The 12,023-nt window shown below is 40.8% G+C and overlaps 1 protein-coding gene across 2 annotated transcripts; it reads left to right on the forward strand.

Annotated features, from left to right (window-relative positions):
- MRS2 (magnesium transporter MRS2) lies at positions 1–10,461 on the forward strand. 2 transcript variants are annotated; one of them, XM_038173938.2, is made up of 11 exons: positions 2–258; positions 364–437; positions 1,543–1,579; positions 2,111–2,223; positions 2,609–2,782; positions 3,457–3,587; positions 4,261–4,377; positions 6,866–7,018; positions 8,117–8,234; positions 9,013–9,126; positions 10,224–10,461. In XM_038173938.2, exons 1-11 carry the CDS (start codon positions 63–65, stop codon positions 10,332–10,334), a joined length of 1,338 nt encoding a protein of 445 aa, XP_038029866.1. In that variant the 5' UTR covers positions 2–62; the 3' UTR covers positions 10,335–10,461. The 2 variants fall into 2 exon arrangements, with proteins under 2 accessions (XP_071889445.1, XP_038029866.1); XM_072033344.1 differs by lacking the exon at positions 2,609–2,782 and having other exon boundaries at positions 1–258.
- Positions 10,462–12,023: the final 1,562 nt, after the last annotated feature.

Genomic DNA, 12,023 nt, shown 5'->3' on the forward strand with positions numbered 1-12,023 from the left:
GCGCTGCGAGGCGCTGAGGGCGCTGCGGGCCGTGCCGGGCTCCTCGGGGCCGCGCCGTGCCCATGCTCCGCAGCGCGCTGCTGCCCGTGGCGCTGTGCCGCCGCCGCGGGGCCGTGCGGGGCTGGAGCTGGAGCTGCGCCCCCCGGGGCTGGCCGGGCGGCGGGACCCGCCCGCGGGGTCCCCGGGGGCTGCTCCCGGCGCAGGCCCGGCCCGCGGCCCTGCGGCTGCCGCCCTGCGACCGCCGCCTGCGGGGGGCCGGTGAGCGGCGGGGCGGGCGGGCGGGCGGGCGGGCGGGGGAAGGGGGCGACACCCGGGTCGGTGACACCCGTGTGGGTGACCGGCCTCCTCCTCCTCCTCTCCCAGGTACGTTCTACCAGCACCCCACCGCCGAGGCTTCCCAAGCCACCCTGGCCAGCGTGTCGCCCGTCTTCGCCGTGGTAAGCGCCGCGCAGGCTGGTGCGGGGTGACGGCTCCGTCAGGGGCGGCTTCCCTGCGGTTCCCCCCCCATCCCCGGGGGGTGTTTATAGTCCTAAGTTGTCACCTCAAGAGTTAAGGGCCGGCTGTGGAGCAGGCGTTTCATCAAGGTGTTTTTCTAAGTTAAAGCATGTGACGGAAGTTTGCTTGCTGGAGGCTTGCTGGTGGCTCCCGCAGTTGTTATTCCTGGGTCACAGCAACAGTGCTCCTAAACACACATGTATGTAGGACCTAGGGACAAATTGGCCACATATCCCTTCTCAAATGAGCCTGGAGGCTGTTTGCAGGCTGCTTGTTTGACTGTGTTAAAGCCACAAGGAGATGTAAGGCCTCCTGTTGGCAATGACGAGCACAGTGCATGCAGCTGGGCGCGTGTGGGCATGCAATTCGTGTTGCAGCTCCACTGGAGTGCATGCCGAGGTGTGTTTTGTTCTCAGAAGGTTATTTCTAAAGCCAGCGATACGGAATTAAGCTGCATAGTTCATAAGCAAAAGGGCAAACTTTGATTAAACCAGACCTTGCAGTTTTTCCGGTGAATTAATTTTGCCAGGAGATAAGCGTTAGAATTAATCAGAATGGCAAATGCTAAGAAAAGAAGGATGCCAGTTACCATCTGAATGCTGTTCTAATAATACTTGACATGGACACAGGGACTAACTACCCCACTTGTGTTACTCTTTTAAAATTTTACATATATTTTTTTTTCTGACAACACAAGAGGAAATGTCAAAATGGGTAATCCAGAATGCAGGGTACCCTTTTGTGCCAAAACACATCTGATCCTCTGGAAATCACCTCCTTTCCAAGGCTTACATGGGAACATCATCGTGCAGATGATACTAGTTTTGGTTGGTGTATGGGCAAACACAGTGAAATATATGGCAGTTTGGTGCAAACTTTTTCAGAGTTTGGATGAACAGTGAAGAGAGGGTATAAAAAATTACTATTTCCTCATCATATGTTTTCCATTTGACCCCTTGGCAAGTGCAAGCAATTTCAGATGTTTTGTGCTTATTTAATAGTAATCGTGTGGAAAAAAAAAAAAAAGTATTTTTTTCACTTTTCTAGATGAAGCTCGACAAAGAGGGAAATACTACCTTTTTTGGTGAGTTTCCATTGTGTTTTCCTTTTTTTTTTCTTCTCTTGTCCAATACAGAAAAGCCCAGTTGAGTATCTACATGGGGTAGAAGACTGTTTTAAGTCTTCTTCACTGTGCTTATTAATTTGCCATGTTGCAATGTCTCCTCTGTTTTGCTGCCTTCTGTAGGTCTTCATAGCATCTTCATCATTACAGTATTTTTATGATTTTAATAAATATTAATATCATTTTCCCATCCTGCTATTTTCCCTCCTGTAGAGTTATATGTACTTGCTCAAATCAGCCACTTGGCTTCTGACATTAAATTAATTACCATGGCCAACTTCTTCACTTCCATCTAGAATTTTTCTGCTCAAGATACAAACTTTTAAACTTCATAACAAATAAATTACATTAAAGAATGAATGGGAGGAAAACAGTTTTAAAGATAGCATAGCTCTTTTTGTTTTGTGGGACTGAATAAAAGACTAAAATGTAATTTCAGGACATACATGCTTGTCCCCTAGATGTCTTCATCTAATAATATTTTTATGATAGAAAAAAAGAAAACAGAATTGTACCAGGAATTGGGTCTTCAAGCTCGAGATCTAAGATTTCAACACCTCATGAGCATTGCAACTAGGAACAACAGGATCATCATGCGAATGGAGGTAATGGTTTCCCTGTAATCTGTAATAGCAGCTTTCTATGACATGTAACCTAACAAATGTGTCTTTGAAGCTGTGCCTAGCAATCAGAGGAATGGGTTTACCAGAAATACTTATTAATGAGCATTTTGCTAGTTGGGCACAGGAGAAACAGTATGAACTTGATCATAGAAGTAAAGACTAAAAAATGACCAGGAGCCACTTCTTGACCTTACCCCCATTATCACAGGGCTACCTCTGAATACTCTGGAGTTTTCGTGCCTGAAAAGACATTTGAAGAGTAGCTTTTATCAATGCCTAAATTACTTAATGTACTACATAGTCAGGAACAGACAGAAGTCTTCAGAGGTTTTATTTCAGACTACCACATGTATGCTGTCTCTTTCAGTTCTTGAAGGCTGTCATAACACCAGAGTTTCTTCTGATACTAGATTATCGTAATTTAAATCTGGAACACTGGCTCTTCAACGAACTAGCATCTCAGCTCTCAGGAGAAGGTCAGCTAGTTACATATTCCCTGCCCTTTGAATTCCGAGCCATAGAAGCAATCCTGCAGTACCGGGTGAGCTGTCTGGCTTTTATGTTGTTTTCAAAGTTGTTGCTTCATAGAAAATATAGTATGATTTTATTCTTATGTTAATATTTCTACATACATATTTTATATGTATTCCATGCTTATTATAGAAGCTCTTTTTTGGTTTGGGGTTTTGTTGGTTTAATTTTTAAGTTTTTGTGTGTTTGTGTGTGTTTTCATCCCCTCCCCAAAAAAAAGCTAATTGGAAAATTCATTATTGCAACAACTTACATAAGGATGGGGTGGCTTCACCATCATTTGGAGATACAAAACCAAATTATCCTACCTTTCTAAAGACTGAAATAGAATGATATGCAGAAGCACTGAGGTTTTTTTTGGCTCTTGGGTAGGAGTCAGATAGTGAGTTACAGCTAATCTGTGCTAGCTAATGGTGATATGACATTTCTAAATAAATAATATTTTGTCTCTTGTTAGTGTGATTATGAATGATTTTCAGTTCAGTGCAAATAACTATTATAAAATACTGTATTTCACACTGGCTTTATCTGTCTGTAAGTGGCACCATATTTTCAGGGTACTTGAAAGGAAACTGTGTTAACTGCCTGTTACTATGAATTCTGTGTTTGGAGACAGGAACCAGTTGCCCTGGCCATTCTAAAGGTATTGCTTTAATTCTTATGAAGGATCATGTTGTTATCTAGATCAGCAAACTGCAGGGGAGACTTAACACTTTGCAGCCTCAGATCCTTGAGACACTGGAAGCTCTAGTGGACCCCAAGCTTTTGTCTGTGGATAGGAGTAAACTACACATTCTCCTTCAAAATGGCAAGAGGTAAATAAAGAGTAAGCTGTGAAAAGACTACAAGATGACCATAGAAAATTATATGCAATGGAAAGTTAGAAAAATGGTATCTGCTATGAATTTCATAGATTACTGTCATGCTGGGTTGTGTATCTTATTGATGAATGTTAAAATCAGTGTGTGAAATACCTAGTGATATGGGGAAAAAAACAGAAAATCTGTCGTGATTTGTCAGAAATACAGTCAGGTTTCTTAAATAGCACTTAATAGAACAAAATAACATCTAAGAGAGAAAATTAAGATCTGATAGAACAAAACGTTCCTTATAATATCAAAAAAAGGTTAGCCATTGGTTCTGCCCTTTAAGTTTACTTCATGTATCATCCTGTCTTAAAGGACAGTGCAAAAATGCACTCCCTACATGAGTGCTTACTTTTTTTCTGAGTTTCTTGTAAAGATACCCAGAAAACACAGCTGAATCCCTTTCAGTGTTTGTGCATTGCTTGCTGGTTCATGGATATATCACCACCACTGCTGAATGTGTGGCCTCTAGAGAGTTTTATTTAAAGCACCTCTCAGAACCCTTCAAAGAACTCTTCCCTGGCAGTCAGTCTGGGAAGGGGGCTGGCAAAATCATCTACAGATTACCTTTATGTGTTGGTGCCAGTGGGATTGCTTGACTTCTTGCCTGTTCTTTCTTCAGCTTGTCAGAACTGGAAACAGATCTTAAAGTTTTCAAAGAAACAATTCTGGAGATTCTAGATGAAGAAGAATTAATAGAAGAGCTCTGTCTATCTAAATGGACTGATCCACAAGTATTGTATGTATATTATGAAACCAGATACTTTCTTTAAAAGCATGTTTTATTTAAGGAGAACTTGAACACTAATCTGGATGTTCCCCTCCAAAAAGCAGAAGGAAAAAGACTTAAAATTTTTAAAGCCCTGGTGTTAGTCACTTCACAATGGTTGTATCCACCATTCTGGAGAGGAGATTCATTAGCACTAGTCACATACGCAGTTACAAATAGTTCTTGGCGTAGTAGACCAGTTCATCTAGTATGCATTGGGGTGGGAGCAGGATGGCAGCAGGAAAAAAAGCAAATGCAGTAAATTCCAGTACAAATTAACACTTCCTGGGAGAATTTTCTTCAGTTCCACCAACAAAACAAAGCGGCAGTTTTTAAAATTTGTCTTGAATGAGTCAGACACCACACTTCCTTTTGTAAGAAGTGATCTGAATGCCTTGTTTCCAGCTTTTTGCTCACCAGCAGAAGTCATAGGAAGGAAGCTTTGGGGCAATGTGAGTGCACCTGTAAGAGCGGCATTTCAGTAAAAACATACACAAAGAAATAGTCCTGATGAAGGATCACACGCATCATTAGCAGTGCTGGTCACTTTAAACAAAAACTAAAAAGCAAAAATATAACGTATGTCATATCCTAGTGCTTTAGGATGAGCCAAGGTGAGATCTTGGGCGTACATCTCTTTTTAGGCAGAGAACAAAAAATACCTTTTTAGGTCCTTTGTGAGGCTGCTGAATAATACTTATGCCTAGCCACATTATGTGTGGGTATATTAATACTGTTCACACAGTAGTGTGTTTGAAGTCAGGAAATGAGTTTCTTGCCCTACAGAGTTTAGTCTAAATGTATGATATAAACTCTGTACTCCATAATTGGGATGCAGTTTGCATTTCTAGTGCATCTGCTGGAGCAGTATTGGGAGGGCTCTTGAATTCTCACATCAGGACAAGCCTGGAGTCACCTCTTCAAGCTGCCACCATTGCACAGAGGTGCAAGAGGTGATGGGAGGTTGTGAAGACTGCTGGAGCCATACAACAGGATGTTGTGAGGCAGTCCATGCATGAGGCATACTGGCAAATGCTAGCCATGGCAGCATGTTTGCAGGCAGGCTGGCAGTGTGGGCACTTCTCTTGACCGCAGGATACAAGTGATGAATTCAAGAAGCCTATCTGGAAGAACCCAGATAGGAGGCACATTGATGTAGGAATGGTGAGCTGAGACCAGAAAGAAAAGATGAGGCAGGCATTCTATCCTTGTGTGAAGGAACAGTAGAGAATCAAAGATTCAGGAGACAGATGGAGGCTAATCAATGAAAACAAATCAGATGGCAGGTGTTTTTAAGTTTTCATGCCTGTTGTTTCCCTTTTAGTACCTACTGAAGAGCCAGTATAAAGATACTTATCAAATAGGATCTTGAGCTGAATCTGTAATACAGTACATAGGGCTCAAAGTTTCCAAATCCCCAACCCTGCTCCTCTGCATGCAGTAAAAACCTCTAGGTCTGAAGGGCTTTGAAATCAGGCTGGCTAACTCAGTTTCAGCCCGGTAAGAGAGAAACTAGGATCTCTGCTAAATGTCCCTGGGGACCTTAAATGGGTTGATTCTTAAGATACAGCACTAACTTCCTTGAGAAACCATTTCAGAGAGGTTCCATTAACAGTCAGCAATGCCACAAGGAGATTCTGTAGAAAGTTCAGTCTGTCTAGAGAAATTAAGATCATACCACAAAAGTGAAACGGTTGAAGAATCATCCCGTCTTTGCTGCTAGTTTCAGTGTTCTCCTGGATCTTGGGTACCTTTTGTCTACATAATGAAGAATCCAGAACACCCCTAAAAAATTACCTATTTGTTCTAGAGAAGGCTGGTGATCCAGCATTCTGGACAATGCAGTAAGATGGAAGTCTCAGACATATTTTACTTAGGAGAGCAGCATCTTCCACTTGACACTCACTCTTAAGCAGCTTCATGCTCCCAAAAAGTTTTGCAGTAATTACTGTGTATAGCTGAAGCACCTTACAACTAAACTGTTTTAATATATGCCTAAGACACATCCCTAACCATGTGATTGTTTATGTGTTGACTTTTGGTTCTGTTTTATTCTTGTGTTTTTTGACTGCGCCAGTATCAACTTCCACCACTTGAGGGCACCAAAAAATTAAGTTTTATCTTTCCCCAAAGAAAAAGCACTTACTTGATAATGTTTTAATAGCTGAAAAAGTAGAATTTGTGTTGCCATGCATGCCTTGAGCACATCAAATGCTAACTCAAAATAACTGACTGCCTGTACTGATCAGCTAATTTAAAAATATATGCCTTTTATTTTATGCTATTGGTATTGATGGAGGGCTCCTTTGTAACTTAAAACATTGGATTTTGAGATTTAGTGTCAGTACTCTATTGTCTGTTAGCCACAACTCTTCTATTCGCCTTGTCTTTAATGCATCAGTAATGCGTGTTAATACAACATGTATATGACCAAAAAAATACAAATTGTTGCACACAGTGAGGAGAGCACATCTGGGATTGACCATGCAGAAGAAATGGAACTGCTGCTGGAGAACTATTACCGACAAGCAGAAGATCTTGCAAACGAAGCTCGTGAACTCAGGGTATTGATTGATGACTCGGAAAGCATAGTCTTTATCAACCTGGACAGGTAAGCTATGCTGTCTGTTGTAGTGTCAAAAGCTGAGCAGAATGTAATGCTGCCTGTTCTTTCTCAAATCACTGCCAATAAAGGAAGGCTGGGGATTTCCATTTTCATGAGGGTTTGAATGGACTTGCAGTCACAGCAGAAGAAGCTGCATTGCACTTTTTTATCACTGAACCAGATAAAGCAAAGCAACAAAACACCCTAATTAGGGTGTAAAAACCTCTGTAGCCTAGGTAATGGTTTTCACCAGCAGGTGAAACTAAGCCACTCTGAGATCCTTTTGGGGAACTACTCACTAAAGAAAATGTCTGCAAATTTAGGGCCAAAATAAGAGCAAACTTTTCTGAGTATAATTTTAATTTAGTAAAAGTGTTTATTTAAATAAGAGTCTGGCTAGGCTTCTCAGCTGTTCAGCACAAGTTGCATTATCACCCTATGCCATGATTCAAGAACAATTTTGGAGCAAGTATTTTATTTCTTTATGTGTGCTGCAGTTTTCACCACAAGTTGAAACTGAAAAGTAATTGTAGCTTGCATTTGCAAGCACATGCCGCCTTGCCTTTGAGGTGAATGTTTAATATTCTTTCTCCTCTTTACTGAGGAATTATCTGTATAAGCAATTGGTGAATGCTGTATCAGGAAGCCACAGAAATTATTCAGCTCTTCCCAGAAATATAGAATTCTACAAAACAGGCTTAAGTTTATAGTCTTCAGTCTTTACTGACTCTGCTTTGTAAGTATATTCATTTGCAAGATAACAGTAAACTTTTGTTGGCTGTGACTATTGACATAACTTTCAGTAAATTAGTAGCGAGAGAGAGAAATTTCCGTGGAATTTAACTGTTAGTATGTGCATATACCTCTAAAAAGTGAGTAACCCCAGTCAGCTGATGATTATGCAGAACCTGCTGACTTAGATGTATACTCATGCAGCAATTTCAAAGCAAGTCTCTTTTATACTGTTGTTTCGTGTGCTTACTAATTCTATCATGACTTCCTCTATTTAATTGTTTGGTTTTAATGCATACTGGATGGAATTTGAGAATTTATGCAGCAGAACAATTTTTGGGTTCCCCTTACAGATGTTTCTCCCTTCTTTAGCCACCGTAATGTGATGATGAGACTGAACTTGCAGCTGACTATGGGGACTTTCTCTCTCTCTCTCTTTGGACTCATAGGAGTTGCATTTGGTATGAACCTGGAATCATCTCTTGAAGAGGTAAGGAATGAGTGCTGCTTTTATCAGTGACATAAAACATGGGCACTCTTATAGTGCATTTTACGTTCAGTACAACTCCATTTCAGACTTGCATTAATGTGTGAAGCAAGATAATGTAGCGTGGGGGTCTGTGTGTCACCTTTTTGAGAGCAAATTACTTCATGGCTAATTGCACAGTATAACAGGCTTTTTTGTCTATGTAATGTCCAAGGGAAAGAAATGAGAAGACAACAGTATAGTTGAAAAAGGACTAACTGTACAACAGTGTTCCTGTTTCTTTAGTAATCATCAGTGCTTCTGAAAAAAACAAGCTTTGTCTTCCAAATATAAAGCTATCTGGCAAGCAGCCAAGAGGGTGTTCCCTACACACCAGAGGAGATACTCTACGGTTGATGACATGGTTATTCCTATATCAAGGGTAGTATTTATAATTGGACGTGCTGTCTTAAAATGACTAAGTAAATAAAAACACAGAAAGACCTCTTCCTTTAAAGTCTATTAAATAGAAGTCCTTTAAATAGAAGGCTTGAATTTCCAAACTCTTGGTGAAGGATGGAAAACTGCATGGGACAGTAACAGAATACATTAAGGTGATTCCTAAATAAAACATTTTGCTATAAACCAGTCCTTTTCCCTGGTAGGGTTTGTCTGTTGGTAGTGGAGGGTTTACCACTTCCCTGCCATGAAGGACAAGAAAACTGGTGGGGAGTGACAGATGATGTTTGGATAAATCCCTGAAGTGAGAGTTGCCTAACTATTGGGGATGTTCTGTTTTTAGGACCCCAGAATATTTTGGCTGGTGACTGGGATTATGTTTCTGGGAAGTGGCCTGATATGGCGGCGCTTGCTTTCCTTCCTTGGGCGGCACCTAGAACCTTCACTACCTCCTCATGTACGTATGGCTGGCTAGGATTTCTGCTTCATACTCTGTATGTACAATTTATCTCTAAAGCAGCAAATAAGCAGTTGTAGAGGGGTGAGTCATAGAGCTTGCAGGGAGTTAAGCTAAGTCAGTGTTTCTTGACTTGACAAAGGAGAAGGTTCAGCCTAGCTGGACTGAAGGAGGCAGGAAGTCCAACTCTGGCAAAGATGTATTTGAGCAGTAAAATACTGTGTACTGTTGCTAAAGTGAAGCTGCAGGCTCTTTGAGAGATGTCATATTCACTTTCACCTAGCAGCCCAAGGGAAGCTGAGACTAATGGTAAAAGCAGCCCTAATTTGCCCTCTGAGCTCCTGCAGAAGTCCCTTTGTGGTGAGGGGCATAAGGGATGCTGTCCTCCTCTTCCATGTGCATACTAACTCTGTATCTGTGGTCCCTCACATAAAAGAGAAGATGAAAATAAAAGGAAGATGAGGACAGGTACTAGCTGCAACATCTCTCTGAAGAATGGTGCCATGGTTGTGATGTCCTGACTCCCAATCAGAAGTTTGCAATAGCCATCTTTGCCACTGATGCTGATGGCATTGTAGAGCCATGTCACCAAGCTGTACGAAAATTTCTAAGGAGGCAGACTTCAGACTAGCAAAATTTTGTATAAGTCATTTTCCATGTTCACTACCTTTTGCTACAAAAACATACAGGAGTGTATTGTCTGAATATATGGAGGAGTGTATGTTCTGAATAATTATAACAGAGAAGTATCAGTGGATTCAAAAGTTAAATTCCTACAAGTGACCAAAGAAAGAGAGACCAAGATAAAATCCCCTTTTTCCCTCCACTCTCTTGCTTGTTAAGAGGCAGATGGAAGTAGTTTGTTAATTGTTGACTATGGCTACAATTGACTGGATTATTCTTAAGTGTTGCTCAAGACTAAGACATACTGACTCTGGCTTGGAGAAATGTACTGAAAGGGATAGGAGGGAGAAGCCAGAGACTGTCCTTGAACATAAGAGAACAAGCAGGATTTGGACCTCTCTAAATCTGATTTCCTTCTCTTGTATATAGAAGAGCTTCTCCTGTAATTAAAGGCTATTTTGTATCTTGCCTAGGTTCCTGCTGTTTTGAGAAAATCCCAGCCAGCAGCTCAAAGAGTGGAAATAAAGAATGACCTTAAAGCAGAAACATTTGGGCTGAGCAGAAGCACGCTGACAAACCAATGAGAACAGCAGGAAGAAAGAGACTTTTACTGTTACGGGGCAGACTTTGGACACTTATATTTGTTCTTCCTTACTGAAAACCTTAAGAATTTCTAAACTTGCTAATTTAATATATATTTTATGCCAAAAACCTATGGTGAGATTTCAATACTTACACACAAAAAGAGGGAAAGAGCGACATGTTTTCCACAATAGTTTCACCTCCACTCCATGTATGTTCCATTAGATTTCAGTATCACATATACATACTCATTTTAAGTGTTTCTGTCAAACACTAAACTCAGGTAATGGCTTTCTAAAGAGCAGCATTAAGCATAAGCTTAAAGGATGACAGCAGTCAGCTAATTAATCAGTAATTCTTGTTCTGAACTGCAGGTTTAGCAACTTGCCTTCAGTTATCAAAGAAAAAATCTACCCCAAAAGTGCCCTTTTTTTCTTTTTTTTTTTCTTTTTTTTAAAGCCCTACTTAATTGCTTAGGAAAATGAATTCTCTCCAAAAAGTATACCTGCATCCCTTGTGAAGCACTACTTCAAAATTGACAGTAACCAAAAATAATACTTTTTTTTCTTATTTTAGTGAGCTTTGAAACATGACTACTTATTTTGGGTATTCTGTAACAATTACTTTAAGCCCAAACTGTATGTGGTTTTAATAGCTGGAAAAGCAGGTCCATTGACAATGCATGCTTGTGCCTGCCATCTGCCCCTATTTCGATATGCATTAACATAGCTGCAGTTCAACAGTTCCTCATGTCATAAGGACTGATTCAAATCCTGATGCAAATCATCAGACCAGTTGTTAAGTTGTTAGTTTCTCTTAAAAAAGAGAAAGCAGAACCGAGCTTCTTTTTGAGAAGGCAAGACAAAGGATGGACTAGACTCCACCACAGTAAGTAGCTAAGTTAGTTAAAGGGTATGCAAGCCTTGGGTCTTGTAATGGACTGGAGGAAGGAGTAAAATCTTTGTGGCCACTATTTGTGTTTTGTCCTTAGGACTTACCTCTGAACTCTCAGGGCATAGTTCTCTACTGGCTTCTGTCAGTCCACGAAGGGAGTATGAAAGTCTTCCAAATCAGGTTACTGTCTAGTTTTTTGTTTGGGGTTTTTTTAACCTCAGTAACATACAGTGAGTTGCTCCTTGGGTGCCACCAGACAAATCACTGTACTTGCAGGGATTGAAAAGAACCATAGCTGTGAACTCAAAACAAGTCCAGAATAGAAATAAAGAGTACAAAAATCAGGATTATGCAGGCCCGTGGTCTTTGTATGGTTTAAATCTGTTGTACTAAATTATTTTCAAATGATTGCTCTTGCTCTGTATGAGACTTCAACTACAGATACAAAAGGCATGAAAAGGTGAGAAAATTAATGGGCTTTGTAATGCTTTTAAGATTATAGGTGAACATTTTGCAGCCTTTAGTTGTAACAGGTAGAGCTGTTTAAAAAGAAAAAAAAAAAAAGAGCACAGGTCCTAAACTGAGCAATGTAGCGGAAAAAACAGTGGCTCTCATACTAATGCTGATAAACTCCAAGAAAGTGCAGTGAGAGAAGGGATACGGATGTGATGTTTTCAAGCAAGTAATAGTTGCATTAGGCCAGAACTCAAATGTGTTGATACAGCTGTTTGGGAGTCTTTCACGTATGCTTTCCAAGCTCTTTCCTCTGTACAGTGAGGCCTCTGCATAGTATATTG

This window comes from Anas platyrhynchos, chromosome 2 (assembly GCF_047663525.1).
Source record: "Anas platyrhynchos isolate ZD024472 breed Pekin duck chromosome 2, IASCAAS_PekinDuck_T2T, whole genome shotgun sequence".
Classification (NCBI taxonomy): Eukaryota; Metazoa; Chordata; class Aves; order Anseriformes; family Anatidae; genus Anas; species Anas platyrhynchos.

Bases quoted from the DNA above. Each gene is read 5' to 3' on its own strand.
- MRS2 (XM_038173938.2), top strand. From the start codon at position 63: ATGCTCCGCAGCGCGCTGCTGCCCGTGGCGCTGTGCCGCCGCCGCGGG. The intron at 259-363 runs GTGAGCGGCGGG...CTCCTCTCCCAG, and splicing joins CCGCCGCCTGCGGGGGGCCG to GTACGTTCTACCAGCACCCC. The intron at 1,580-2,110 runs GTGAGTTTCCAT...TTTTTATGATAG, and splicing joins GGGAAATACTACCTTTTTTG to AAAAAAAGAAAACAGAATTG.